This window comes from Physeter macrocephalus, chromosome 13 (genome assembly GCF_002837175.3).
Source record: "Physeter macrocephalus isolate SW-GA chromosome 13, ASM283717v5, whole genome shotgun sequence".
Taxonomy (NCBI): domain Eukaryota; kingdom Metazoa; phylum Chordata; class Mammalia; order Artiodactyla; family Physeteridae; genus Physeter; species Physeter macrocephalus.
In genome coordinates this window covers 12217063-12232475 of record NC_041226.1, presented here as the reverse complement: position 1 = coordinate 12232475, position 15413 = coordinate 12217063, and the positions used below count along the sequence as shown (strand labels likewise).

The 15413-nt window shown below is 35.9% G+C and overlaps 1 protein-coding gene across 9 annotated transcripts in view; it reads right to left on the bottom strand.

The window, feature by feature from the left end:
- NBEA (neurobeachin) overlaps positions 1–15413 on the bottom strand; it is a 607387-nt gene that overhangs the window by 21915 nt on the left and 570059 nt on the right. For 5 of the 9 annotated variants that reach the window (XM_055089393.1, XM_055089395.1, XM_055089396.1 and 2 more), the window contains 2 exons: positions 1417–1479; positions 1003–1092 (listed from right to left, as the gene is read on the bottom strand). In XM_055089393.1, the coding sequence (XP_054945368.1) occupies positions 1003–1092; positions 1417–1479 (153 nt within the window). The remainder of the gene's footprint in view (positions 1–1002; positions 1093–1416; positions 1480–15413) is intronic. The other 4 variants (XM_055089397.1, XM_055089398.1, XM_028497449.1 and 1 more) reach the window with 1 other exon arrangement.

The following is a 15413-nucleotide window of genomic DNA, read 5'->3' as shown; positions in this document are numbered from 1 at the left end:
TGCCTTGATAACTGTCTAGAAACACTGATGAACTGTAATTCATTTTGCAAACACATTTTTACCTTCAAACATTTTTTTTTTCCAGTAAAAACTTAGTGGAAAATCACAGTTAAAAAGTAAATTCTAAAGTAGTTTCTTGGAAAAAATTTTACCTTCTTCAAATTAGATAAAAGAGGGAAATGTTCATCATTTGCTAAAAACTGAAAAAAGGACTGTTTTGTTATGAAAACTGATTTTTAAAATTCAGATTAAAATGAAAAGAATATTACCTTTTCCTTTGAAAAATGAGAATACACCTTTTAATGTAAGTAGCTGCTGTGGCTGCTGACACTAGCTACCATTTACTGAGCACTTGTATGCCAGGGGCTGGTCTAAGTGCAGTATTCAGTACTGAGTCATTACATTTTCAGGGTTGGTACTATTTTTACCCCCAGTTACAGATGCTGACATGTAAACAGAGAGCTTAATACCTTGCCCAATTCATTCATTAGCTCGTGGCAAGAGACGGTGTTTGACACAAGTCTGGCTCTGAGGCCCTTATTCTTAACCCCTCTTCTCTACAGCCTCCCTGAAGTGGCTGTAAATAATATTTCTTTCCTTTTCTTAAGATGAACTACTTCCCCTACCCCACCTTGCCCAAAAAGATTAAACTGGGCAGCATCATATTGTGTTTATATTATTTACATTCTAATTTGTAAATGTAATCAAATTTTGGTGCTGGTGTGTGTCTGTAAGCCTGTATGTGTACGAAGGAGTTTATGTAGATGCATGTATAGTCAGAGAGGATGGTTATTTTTGTGAATCCAAAATTGGGCTAGTTGAAGCCAAACTTAAAGGTAAGAACTCTACTCCTTTCTCTGTTTCTCCCTCAGGTAATCAGTATATACTGAGGCTGAAGAGTTAGCCAGTAAAGTGAGGAGCCTTTTAAAATGCTGCTAAAAATCACTATTGTATTTGATCTATACTCAGGTCCAAAATGTTCCGCAAGCTGCTATGTCTTACCAGGTGCATGGCAGAGCTCCGAGGCGGATGTGGCTCGATAAGCAACTGAGATGGCGTTTGTCCAAAGTTCTGTATCTGTGCCTCCATGGCCTGCAGGGGAAGGGGAGTAATTGTCATAATCAATATGCATCAACGAGAGAGGTCAACACACTCTTTGACAACGCAAGTGTATCCCAAGTCAGCCATGAAAAAAGTCCAGAAAATTCACCGGGTGCTCTTCTCCCAGGGTGCAAAATCATCCAAGTGTTAGTATTTTGTAGACAAGCTTTGCTTCTCCTTCCAAACATGCTTCCATTAACCAAGTCACTATTCTTATTTAGAAGCAGGGGTTAAATGTGGAAATGTTATCCTGTGAGTGCATGCATGCAGCTAGAGACCAAAGAACACTCTGAACACTAAATACAACACATATACCTGAATAAAGTCCTTTGTAAGAAGGAACGTATGGGGATCTCTAATGAAATAAGCTTCTGGAATCTTAATGGGAAAAAAAAGAATGAGACATAAAGTCCACTAAGGATAAAAAATAAAATCAAATAATCATGTGTTCTAATCAATTCAGAGGGCAATCCGTAGAAAGAACATTAAGACTTTTGTATAATAATCAAATATGGCAAGACTTTCACTACAAAAAATACATTTTAGTGTGCTATGCTATTCTAAGATGAATCCTGGAATATTATTTATAAGGTATGAATTCATTTCTCTCAAAAATTTCCTGAAAATTTAGAAAGAACTAACCCAAAGAGGAAATAATTCTTGGGGCATCCTGACGTATGCAATATGTCATTAAAACCTATGCAGATGGAAATATTAATGAGATTTTGTGACTTCCGATAGATAAAAAAAATTCTAGATCTCAGACTGTCTGGAGTGTAAAATATACCTTTTTTGTGTGTAGGTTAAAGAGATAGTCTTATAAGAGATTTAAGTATTTCTTCTATAAGTAAATTCTACAGGGAAAAATTTCAATATATTAAGCTAGATTAACAGAAATATTTTTCTGAAATATTGTAAGTATGTAATTTAAGTCAACAAGGAGAAGCACAATATTTACTATGATTATTACTCTGTTACCATGCTAATTTTTCCCCTAAAATTGTGTGCACTGTGGTTGCACATAAAAGTGAAATTCAAAAGTCATTGCTGAGTGCTTGGGAGTCAGGTAAGGTGGTAGGTGGCTCTCGACACAGCACTGCTACTAATCCCATCACTATCTACAATTCTCATTTATAAAGTCTTTAAATTTAATAATCTGTCCTCCTAGACTGCATTTCAAGAAAACGTTTATCAATAAAAATGTGAATTTTCCAATTTATTAGCAATATTAAACATGAATGCATCATTATCTGCCATATTTTAGCAATTGCATAAATGGAGTTTTGGTTCTTTTACTTGCAGAGGCAACAGGACGAGTTATTAAATCTCTTTACGTGCTGTCCAGTTTTAATGTATACATTTATTTGCATGTGTCCACTCATATGCGAAGTGTGACTATTTCACTAAATTGTACTCACATAGATACCATCATACTTTATCTCCCCAATGAAAGATTTATGATTAGAAAGGGCGGAGAGACCATTTCTGGTTAGGTTCACATTCTGAACAATAAACTCTTGAGAATTATTTGAAAATCAAAAAAAGTACTCATTGTATTGTTAAAGCTGCCCTAGTTAGAAAATGTCCAATACCTAGCTTAATGTATCATGAACTAAATCTCTCTAGCAATAGATACCACTGCTTGTGTTTTTCCTCCTCCAGATAGAGGACCAGGTTGGGGGTAGGGAGACAGAAGTAAAATCAAACACATTTAAATCTCTAGATAAGTGCCTTGCATTTAGTAGGTAGCCTTTAAATGTTCACAGAAAGAATGAATCAACAAACATATTTTGCTTGACTTTTTTTTCTGGAAGGGAAATATCAAAATTATATTAGAAAATGTTCTGAAACAGATTTAATTTCCAGAAATCTTCCGTACGGTTTTCTTCAGTAGGTCCTGCCTCTGATCCTTTTGGACTGAGGCACAATACACACACACATACATGTCTTACATGGCTCTCAAATGGCATCAGGGTAAATTTCAAGTTGTGCTCAATCTCACCCTTGCATTAAGACAATCGATTCCCAACATTTATTTATTTTAAGACTAAACTGAATCCCTTTTCCTGTGATCTACCTAAAGGTTCTTATTCCAGTATTTATCTTTTAGCTATTGTGTAGTCCTGCTTTCTAATCATTCCTTGCTCTCTGATTTTAAATTGCACAGGTCTTTCCGATCTTGGAAAAGCATGCTGTCTCCCCTAAGTCTGTTAAAATGTTTGAATGGGAAGTGAGCACCTACTGACTTTCCTGACTGGCTCCCCCGGTCATATGCTTTCTGTGCTCCCCCACTTTTAGGAAGTCATCAATGTCTTCTTTTTCATCAAGGGGGGAGGTACTACTGCTGACTATTGTTATTGGGCAAATGGATATTTGTTATATTATTATTTGTTATATTACTCTCTCTACTTTTGTATATGTTTGAAGACTTTGATTTTTTTTTTTAAAAAGTGATGCTGACAAGGAGAAAAATATTGTTTTCCATGGTGAGGTTGGGCTTTGAACAGAGATACAAATAAAACTACTGTAGAGCAGAAAAGAAAAAAAAAACTGATAAATTTTTATGGCTTCATCTCTCTGTTACCAGCTCATATTTTTGATTGCCTACTTCATTTCTTTAAACATATTAAATCCTTTTAGAAATTAAAAAAAAAAAAAGGGAGGTACTTTGTATGGGCGCGTGCCCGGAGATATACACAGCCCATTCTGCAACCTATGACGCACAGCAACTGAGTAGTTGTTATGATGGAGGAGAAAATGCCTCCCTTCATGCTAACCTTGGGCAGGGTTCTAAATCCTTCCCAGAAATCCTTCCTAAATCATAATCAAAGTCCTCCATATTCTCACAGCATATTTTCCCCTTTATCATGGAATTCAACACATAATTCCTTACGTGTGTCTGTTTGCTCAGACTGTGAATCTCTGCAGGTCAGGGCTGTGATTTCATCCTACAGAGTCAAAAAATGTTTGAATACAGAAGTGGGGAAATGGTAGGGCATTTGGGCAAAACTGAAAGGTAGCCTGAAAAGAGAAAAGCACAGTAGCAGAGAAAACTTCAGAGTTCTTTACTCTTACAATTCAATACCACAAAAACAATTCAGTTAACGAACATTTGTTGAATATTTACTTCACACCAAGGGATATAAAATCAGGCAGCAGACTGCCCTCCAGAAGTTTTCAGCCCATAAGGACATGAGATGAGGACATCAGGGCACATGGTAGGTAGGACCATGGGGGAGGCCAGCCCAGAGGGCCAGGGAGCCCAGAGGAGTAATGGACTGAAACTCAGGTGGAGAATGGGGGAGGAAGAGCAGGGCTGTTAGGAAAGGGACTTCCAGAAAAAGAACATGAGCTAAGGTTTGAAGGTTAAGTGGAAATTAGCTGGATAACACCACAAAACGAGTTTTTGCTATATGGAATTTTTTGTCATATAATGGAATTTTTCCATTAATACAATTTTTCCAAATATATCAAGTAAAAAAACCCAAACAACTACTTACAGTTAATTATAAGGTGGATTCTTTCTATATGATCAGAAATGGTATCTTAGAAAATTCTACGTATTTCTATTTCTCTATATATTGTTCTGCATGGGTCAGAGAGACTTAATGTTATTCATAAAACATATATTTATTGAGTACCTACTAGTACCTGGTACCCTTCTACAGATATCTGATACTCATCAAACAAAACAGAGAGAGGTTCCTGCTCTCGTAGAGGTTACTTACATTCTAGCCAGGATGCCATAGGGGCTTACATTCAACCAGATGTCACACAATGGCATCCCATGGGCTAGATTCAGCTCACAGACATGGTTTCTATTCGAGCCAACATTTATAGGTTGGGAAATTTCATACAGTAATTTGGATTTTCTGGCTTCTCTCAGAAAAAATCAGAAGATCTGACATTACCTCATTAGCATTCCTTCATGGCAACACTCATCAGGAGCGCAGACTCTTTTTTAACACCCACCACTCATGTGACCCATGCATGCAATGCCATCTGGCCAACTTCACTAGTTTATTCCCTGTCTGACCTCTACAGACATAAGCATTTGTGAATCCTTTTAAAATCTAATACCAAAACTTTAGTTTGAGTTACAAGAAATCTATTGCTTTATGTATCTATTGCACTTTCCAGTGAAGAAAGGATGAACTAACATTGTATGTGGGAGCTCATGAGTTGTAAACCTTGGGAAGTAAGTCTGCAAACCTAACTCGCTTCATTGAATCTAAGATGTTATCCATTATTGAAGCATCATTATTTTATATATGATGAAGAAGTACAAAATGATGCCAATTAAACGATGATGCACCGTTGAAGGTAAGACACAATGTGATTTGGATTTTGAGATACAACAATGATGTACATCTTAGAATCAACAAGTTACAGTAACTTCTTACATATAATAGTCATCGATATTATGTCTTACATATTTCATACAAATCTAACATAAGTAATAGGCTTTAAACACTAGATTTTAAAACATGTGACTGACAAAACCTTTGCTGATTTATAAAAGGAAAGACTATGTATTCATTGGTGGACAACTCTTTGGTGGGAGAACATGAAAATATGGATCTGCTTATACTTAAATAATAACATTAGGCCTTTGCGATTGCTGAACTTGCTATCTATTTATATTTTTTTGAGGTTCAGGGAAGACAAATTCATAAAGTACACTAATCTTAGGTGTATAGGTTGATGAATGTGTGTGTGTGTGTGCGTATTTTCTCCCCCTTATAACCACCACCCAGATCAAGACAGAGGGCTTCGGAATGAAATGGGAAGGTCCCATATCTTGATCTGGGTAGCAGCTACGTGGGAGTATATAGATTCCCTCTTTCCCCTCCCAGCCAATTATTCCCACGCCTCACCATCTGCCAAGCTGATCACTATTTTGATGTTTATCATCACTGACTATTTTTTCTGTTCTTGAACTTCTGATGCATGGAATCGTAAAATATATATTTTTGTGTCTACCCTTTTTTAATTTGGATTAACATAAAGTCTGTGACATACTTCCTTGTTGTTGTGTGTCAATAGTTTTTTTTTTTTTTTTTTTTTTTTTTTGCTATTTAGTATTCCATTATATTAATCTTCCACAATATATCAATTCTCCTGTTGATGGACATTTGGGTTGTTAACAGTTCCAGGTTATTATGAATAAAATTGCTTAGAAAATACTTGTACATGTCTTTCGAGGGAGGTGAGTAGTTATTTCTGCCGGGTGTATACCTAGGTATGGGGTTGCTGAGTCATAGGGTAGGAATGTTTAGTTTTACTGCTAAATTGTTCTCCAAAGTGGTTGTGCTGATTTTGAGTATTTGTAAGCATTTGTGAATGCAGAATGCAAAGGTCAAGCTGTAAACAGAGCAATGATTTAGACTATGTGGACTTTTAGGGCACTGATATGCTGAAACTCTTACATGTCAAACTCATTTGTGTCTGATAATTATATAAAGAATACCACTTTACTTCTTCACCAGGAATTTTTCAGAGAGAAAGTTAGTCAAGAGATTTAAATTTTAATTGTTGTATCGATTCTTGCTTATTCTTATAAAAATTATTCTGTGAATATTTAATTAAAGCAGTCATCATGTATTTAGCATTTATTTTTCTTCCCAGCTAAAATCTGTTAAGAAATAGGTAGGTGAAGGGAGGGAGGGATAAATTAGGAGTTTGGGATTAACAGATACACACAACTACATATAAAATAGGTAGACAACAGGCCCTACTGTATAGCACAGGGAACTATATTCAGTATCTTATAATAACCTATAATGGAAAAGAATCTGAAAAAAAATACATGTATATATAACTGGATCCCTTTGCTATATACCTGAAACTAATACAACATTATAAATCAACTATACTTCAATTAAAAAAAAAGGAAAAGAAATAGGTAGGTTATAAAATTAGAGGGAAAAAAAGACTTTTTTTAACACCTTGGAGGAAGTTCCAAAACACAGAATTCTGCAGGGGAAGGCAGAGAAGTGAAGAAAATGTGAACTGAATTATGCTTAGGAGACCAATATAAGCACATTTGAATGGTACATGTGATTTTCAGATTTCATACACATATATGACACACAACTCAGTTTCACCTGCTTATATGTAATATAAAGCTCCTACTAGGGGAAGTTCCCATTAGGGACAGTTTCCCTCTTGTCCCTTCCCTACCTTCTGACTGTCCCCTTCCTTAGCCTTGTTAGGCTCGCTTTGAAAAATCCTCCAGGACCCACCTGCCAAGTTACAAAATTACCCACGACTTCATTCAGCTCTCCTCTTTCTCACTTATTCTCAAGGAGCTCTCTCTAGTTTTTCATCTTCCCCACAGGTCAGCGGCACTGTGTATGGCTGTGTCACTGATGCCACGTACAAAGGTGCCCAGTTGGGGGACAAATGAGTGATAGAATCAACTCTAATTGCCAGAGGAAGGAGCACCTTTTGTAATTATCCTTCTAAAGAGGGTGGCTTTATAAATTTGCACAAACGGGCCATATGTGTTCGCAAAGGCTGTGACATACGCCTTATTCCTTTGACCTGCTGCACCTCTTGCTTAATTGCTTTTTTAATTCCCCCTTCTTACCTTCCATCCCAAGAAAGTTCTACCTCGTCTATGAACAAAGATATAAGTTTGGGATTAAATTCTCAGAAAAGGAAGTGAACATGCTGTGGTGTATGTGTGTTATATGTATGTCTATTAATACAAAAGACTTCACAGCCAAGGTAAAAGTAAATGTGGTGACAGCTAAGTCATAGTTTAGAACAATGTTCAAATTAATGATAAATTCAAAATATTCTAAAAGACAGAAATTAGGTGAACAACTGTGCTTTCTCCTTCCCTTTGTGTAGACTAGTTATCTATTTTCACCTTCCCCGGTATGCACTAGCTAAAAACTTGATTAACGCCCTCTTTTCCTCAATGCAGGTGAATTTAGCCCAGATACCTTTTTCTCCCATAGAATCTTTACAACGTCTAGTCTTTTTTTGCAAATGTAATTTAGTATTGCTTTTCAGATGAAATGCCATCAGGTCTAAGTGCCATGAGAGAGACAGTGTGAGGAAGCTAATAAGGTAGGCTGTCAAATGACCTATTTCATCCATTTCTCTTGGTCTGTACAATCTTTTAAACGGTTTTCCAAAAAATCGGCATTTTATAAAGTACTATAGGCTATGCTATCCACAATGCAAAATATCAGACTATGTCCAAGTTACCAGTCAATTATCGACAAGTTTCAGAAAATTCAAGAAAAAAATAGTAAAAGCTTGGGAACACACAGAAAGATTTTCAAAAAATTTCCTTAGTACTGTGTGTATCTCAGTGTACAGCTCTTACTTAGAATGATTCTACTTTAATGCTTGAGAGTGGATATTCTGTTTTTTTGTTTGACCAGAAAATACAACTTTGACATACAGTTAAAAATATATGTGATTTTTATCACTTCTGTTCTACCTCCAATTCTACCAATTCTATATCAAATAGGAGAAAATATGGAATCTTGAGAAGTCTGAAATAATAAAAAGAAAGACTGCTTCATGGCAGAATGTATTTTAAGTGATAAGCTTTTGCTTCTGGTTTATTGTTGTAATAAAACGAGATCATATAAAGCATTACTTTTTAATGCTGGAAAAACAGGAGCAAAATAAATCAAGCAAATGCTACCTGAACTTTATTATTTCTTGCCTTACAAACATCTAACTATATAAAAAATTAAAATGCTATTTTATATTCAACTGCTTCTAGTTTTTCATAGAAACTACAAAGTAAAAGAACCAAGATGTTTCCTTTGTTTTAACAATCGACTGCATTAAGGCTAAGCCTATACTAGCAAAATTATGAGAATATTTAACCAAATATTTGGTGACCCAAGGAAAAAAGAACCACATTTGCTTTAACTATCAGACTATGTTAGATGATATTTGAGGAAGGGGGTTTCTAATTTGCTCATTTTTCTGCCTCAGTGCTTGGTTTTATTCTTTTGGTATAAAACTAAAAAAAAATAAAGAGAGGAGACATCCTCCTGCTGATTCCTATTTCCTCCTTGGAATGATGAATTATAAGGATATTACATAATTGACTTAACAAATGAATGTGTAAAAACAAGCACCATATCCTCTAGATAGAAAAAGCTCTGTCCAGAACATTTTTTAAAAATATTAGGTCAGTGCCAGTGGTGGCAAGCTCACTCAATTTTTCTAGTTAAAAATAAGTCAAGTCAGGTAGAGAAAGTACATGTATTTTAATGTAGCAGGTAGTGGTTTTCCTCCCCTGGATGCCTTAAATAAGTCTGCTCCTCCTAGAGTGGTGACTAACTCAGGGGAACAGAGAAGTGAGCTGGATCAGCATCCTTGCCCCTGGGAGATGGTCTCCAGGGACTGCATCACTGGTACTCCCTTGCTCTCTGGCTTCCCACTGGGTTTAGCCACTGAGAAGTCAGGACAAAAGATAGGAAGGTGAAGTATTTATTGTATGTTCCCTCATTGCCAAGTCATAGTTTGGCAGTGGCTGGGCTGCATTTCTCTACCTAACGCCACAGATCCTGATGGGCGACCACCCACCTAGGACTACTTCTCCTGCCAGGCTCTGGCAATAGCCCCCTGCCCTTATACCCTCAGGCCTAGGTGCGGTACCCAGATGTTAACCCCTGGAGGCTTCACCTTCCCTTGGTCATCCACTTTATCCTGCCCCATATTTTTGTAAATAGGACTATTATTAAACTTTTCATTATGCCTTTAAAATCTGTTAAAATTTTGGTAATATTTATCACATAAAATTTTACAATGTAAAATTTACCATCTTAACCATTTTTTTTCATCTTAACCATTTTTAAGTGTACAGTTCAGTAGTGTTAAATACATTCATATTATTGTGCAACCAATCTCTAGAACTCTCTTTATCTTGAAGAACTGAAACTCTGTACCCATTAGACAACTGCTCATTTCACCTTCCCCCAGCACCCAGAACCACCCTTCTGCTTTCTGTCTCTATGATTCTGACTATTCTAGGTACCTGGAATCATATAGTAATTTGTCTTGTTGTGACAGGCTTATTTCACTTAGCATAACATCCTCAAGGTTCATCCCTGTTACAGCATGTGACAGAATTTCCTTCCTTTTTAAGGTGAAATAATATTCCACTATCTGTTTATGCCATATTTTTTTATCCATTCATCTGCTGATGGACCCTTGGGTTGCTTCTACCCTTTGGCAATTGTGAATAATGCTGTTGTGAACATGGGTGTACAAATATTTCTTTGAAATCTTGCTTTCAATTCTTCTGCATATATAACCAGGAGTGAAATTGCTAGATCGTATGGTAGGTCTCTTTTTAATTTTTTGAGGAACCTCCATACTGTTTTCCAGAGAGGCTGCACCATTTTACATTCTTACAGTAGTGTACAAGGGTTCCAATTTCTCCACATCCTTGCCAACACTTGCTATTGTCTGTTTGTTTGTTTGACAGTATCCAACCTAATGGGTGTGAGGTGGTGCCCCACTGGGGTTTTGATTTGCATTTCCCTAATGATTAGTGATGTTGAGAATCTTTCCCTGTTCTTCTTGACCTTTTCGATATCTTTTTTGGGGTCTTCATTATCCCTTTGAAAGGGTAATGTGCTGAGATCCTGACTGATACAACTAGGATTGGTATTAGGTACAATATATAAGAAAAATGCTGGTTAGCTTTTCCTTCATTTTTAGGTAGGACTGACCAAAAGGTGATTACATCCAAGCAAGAGACATTTTCGTTGAGGATTTAGAATATCTGGGGAATAAACGCTGTCATAAACTTCTTGGGGGAGGCCATGGAGTCTTTTTACAATCTATACTTGTTAATCCTCAAAAAAAGAAAAAAGAAACTAAAACACTCTGTTCTGGATGACTTAGAGACTGACCTACCTGGAAGCAAGGGTTTTAGCAGATGATATCTTAAGGATGTTTCCAGGTTTTTGGTTCTTTGCCCACTTTTGGGTTGATCATTCAATAGTACATAGTAGAAGACTCAGCCCAGAAATGTTTAATGATATGTGAGAGGAAACAGTACAATATCCCTGCCAAATTCTCCCTCGATGAATAAATTTATATAAAGCAAACTCTATGCTGGCTGATTCAGGAAATGGAGGAGGGAAGGAGGTTGAGGAGAGGGTGGTGGTGGAGGGGGAGGGAGGGAGAAAAGCAGTAGTACAGGTGGTGACCTTTCTTCACTACATGAAATAAGTTCACTTGGAGTGTCTGATTATGGAAAGAAAATAATAAAGCTGAAATAGATTTATTTGGTTTGCGGGAAGATATCAAGACAAAGGTTCACCAGGTGCTGGTATAAACATTACAAAATGAAATCATACACTTTTATTAAACTAAATTCAAATTAAAAATAGTATTGATGTATTTGGCAGAACAAAATGCTCTTCTTTGATTTTTGACATAAATCGGAAACAGTAATTTAGATATACTATATTGAGATCAAATGGCTTTAAATAGGCTCATTATCAATATGTTTAAAACACTTAAAAATGAGTCCTAAACATCTAACTGAAATGTTTATGTACTTAGCTTGAGTAACATCCACTTCAACAAACTGAAGCATGCAATATGTTTTGAATAATTGTTAATTTATGCTAAGGTAACAACTGTGTAATATAACTGAAATCTATGTTAATAGAAGATAAGGAAAGCCCTTCCAGCTATTTCTATTACAAACAGCAGGCTGCAATTTTCACCCTTCTTCCTTGTGTAAAATATGACTTTAGATGCTTGTAAAAGCATTTGCTGTTAATTTCTGAAAATCAATAATTAGCATTCTCAGCACCACACAATAAAAATAACACAATGAGGGGAAAAAGCATATCTCACATAAATGACACACATCCCTCTTTGACTAACTGCATTATTTATGCTTCTCTATGGATGATTGATGACCATGGACTAGCTAAGGATTGCAGTAATTAGGAGAAAAGATAAACCTAAATTAAAGATTCATTCACTTATCAAAATTAAATGTGTCATTAATTTCCTTGATACTAATTTCTATATAGAAACTTTATTCATTGAATCATCTCAATGCATGCCTTATTGCTGTGGATGAGAAGCACATTAACAGATATATTTGAACTTATATTCTTACTAGTTTTAGGGATCATAATATTCTTGTTGTTTCCAAAATGACTCTTTAAATGTAAATAATACCTAATGTGTATTTTCACTCCGATAATTTAAAATGTAGGGTTTTTCTTTCTATTATAATTTGGCTTTTGAATTTGTTAACATTTTTAGCTCAGCAAAATTTCTAGTAATTATAGGGGGGAAAATTAAGATGGTTCAAGAAATCTTTATCAGCCCTTTTGTTGATCATTTGTTGCCATCACGTCTCAGAATAATTGCCTAGGAGAAGAACCCTGAACCTCCCTCATCTGAAGACAATTAGGCATCATGGCACCGGTAAATAGACAATATTGTGCTACAACCCACTCAAGCGATGCAGGAGGGGGTGTTGTTATCCCTTGTCAGATCAAAGAAAGAAGTCAGAAGTGGGGGACGGAAAAGAGTAGGGATAACAAATTCACGGAAGGAATAAGCAGTGATTGTAGAGGCCATCAATGTTGTCACTATAAATACCTTCATTTACATCATCAAGATGAAAAGTGGGTTAATTTTTTTCCTTATGAATTTTATGAGTTCATCTTCTAGGAAAGCCAGCATTGCAGATGTTTTGGTTAAAGACACATCTGTCTTGTTGGTTCTTGACAGCCCTATCATGTCAGTTCTCTGTAGTAGCAAGGAATGTTTCAGCAAGAAAATAAAGTGAAAACTGAAGTGATCTCCTCTACTTCCTATGGGCATATTTTCACCATAGCAGATCCAAAGTACTACTTTGTTATCCCTGTCAGATCAAAGAAAGAGATAAACGAAGAAAATATAGCCTAAGACTAAGAAATATTAGTAACAGAAAATCAGACTAAAAATACCACATTTTTGGGCTTCCCTGATGGCGCAGTGGTTGAGAATCCGCCTGCCGATGCAGGGGACACGGGTTCGTGCCCCGGTCCGGGAAGATCCCACATGCCGCGGAGCGGCTGGGCCCGTGAGCCATGGCCGCTGAGCCTGTGCGTCCGGAGCCTGTGCTCCGCAATGGGAGAGGCCACAACAGTGAGAGGCGCGCATACCACACACACAAAAATAAAATAAAAATAAAAATACCACATTTTTATGACTACTGGTAACATTAAAATGTATTTAATGTTTTGATATTCCCAGCATAAATAAATGAGTATGTATAAATAAATAAATGTTGCATGGCCCATATGTTCTAATAATTTGCCAGCAAAACAGCCTTTTATGGTAGGCTTATGTGTATACCTTTCACTGTCAAAGAGAAGTCATTTAAATCATTTTTCAGCTTGGCAGTGTCGACTATAGATATGACGATACAGAGAAATAAATTATTAAAACAGAAGTTCTTCCAAGATACTTCATTTAATTATGTTTTGGGGTAGTAATAATCAATGTCCATGGTAGTGCTTTATAGTTTACAAAGTATTTTTACATATCTTTTCTCATATGATCCTCAAATACAGTCCTATGAGTTAGATATCATTTCTGTTACCATATTTTAGGTGGTTAAACAAAGGTACATTAAAGTGACTTATTTATGTCACTCAAAGAATAATGTTGGAGCTGTGATATAGCCTATTATCTGATTTCCATCTTTCCACCAGCTTTTATCGACTGCTAGGTACCACAGAATCATACTCTGAGGCAGACAGGCTGAGTAATTATATCCATGACGGTAAGAGTGATAATTTTTAAAAACAATTTTAGAATAAAATATTTTTCACTCATCATAAGAGTGCAGTAAATAATTGTTGTGGCATTTAATTTGTAATCTCTACTAACCAACTATTAACTATGGCATAATCTCCTAATGCCTTTGGAACTCTCAGAAATAGATAAAATTTTTGTTTTCTGGAAGGTGATTAGAACAAATGACCCAAAAAAATGACTGATAAAGATTTCTTAAAGCTACCTTAAAATTTTCCCTATAATTACTGGAAGTTTTACTGAGTTGAAAGTTTTAACAAATTCAAAAGCATAAATGAAATAGAAAGAAAACCTTACAGCTTAAATTAGTAAAATGGAAATGCACATTAAAAGTCCCCTACATTTAAAAAATTATTTTAGAAGTAAGAAGAATATCATCTCTAAAGCTAAGTAAGTGTTCTGTTGTTTTAAAATTCCTAGAGAAGTTTTTTCAAAATAAACCTGTTTGAACCCTCTCCCTGGATATTCTGAGATACACTCTAGATGGAGGAGGGGGGGATGGAGAGTGGATGGGGCTAGAAGGATATGGCACGTGTATTTGAAAATAGTAAAGGCGGGGTGGCGATGAGGATAGAGGTGAAATAAGAGTTAAAATTTTTGAAACTGGGTGATAAGAACACCCAGAGGATTCATTGTATCATTCTCTCTACTTTTGTAGGAAAAAAAAAAAGAAAAAAGCTTTCCAGATCATTCTAACACACCTTTAGTAGAGCAGTGCTTCTTACACTGTAATGTCTCAAACAAGTCACCCGAGGATTTCCTTAAATGCACGTGCTGATTTACTAGGTCAGGGAGGCCTGAGAGTAGAGTCTGAAGTTCTAATAGGTTCCCAGGTGATGCTGATACTGTTGGTCTACGGACCATATTTGAGTAGCAAGGAGTTAGAAAACCATGGGACCAGACACTTACAAACCAGAATAGCTTATTCCCCAAGCAGGTCATAGGATGAAGTTCTTGGCCATCATTTGGTAAGTAGAAATATAAAGCAAATCACATAATTTTTATTAATATGTAAAAATGGATAAGAAAGATATTCAGTATCATGCTTAAAAAATACTGCTCAAATAGTCAGATGAGCTCATCTATGAAAAAAAGTGTCTAGAAGATTACGACAAAAGCTAAGACTTAAGACAATTTAAATAATATCTAATATCCAACAGATCTAGTGTTTACATATTACGAAGAGCTTTGTACCAGAACGGTTCTGTCATGTTTCTGCCCAGAGGCTGTCATGATAAAGTTTATTATCAATTACTGCTGTACAAGTATAAAATAAGTTAAGCTGTCATATTTTTCTCAGCCAGAGATCCTAAACTGTCAAAGAATGTCAATTTTAAGTCTGACATAGAGAAGAAAATTATCTGTTATTCTGACCTCTAATTTCTTGACATTTTAATGCCATAATTGCTGTGGTTAGTGCTGCTTCATGATTTCACCTGTCAAGGAAGAATGAATCAATAACCTCAAGCCATTTCTCAAATTTTAGCACT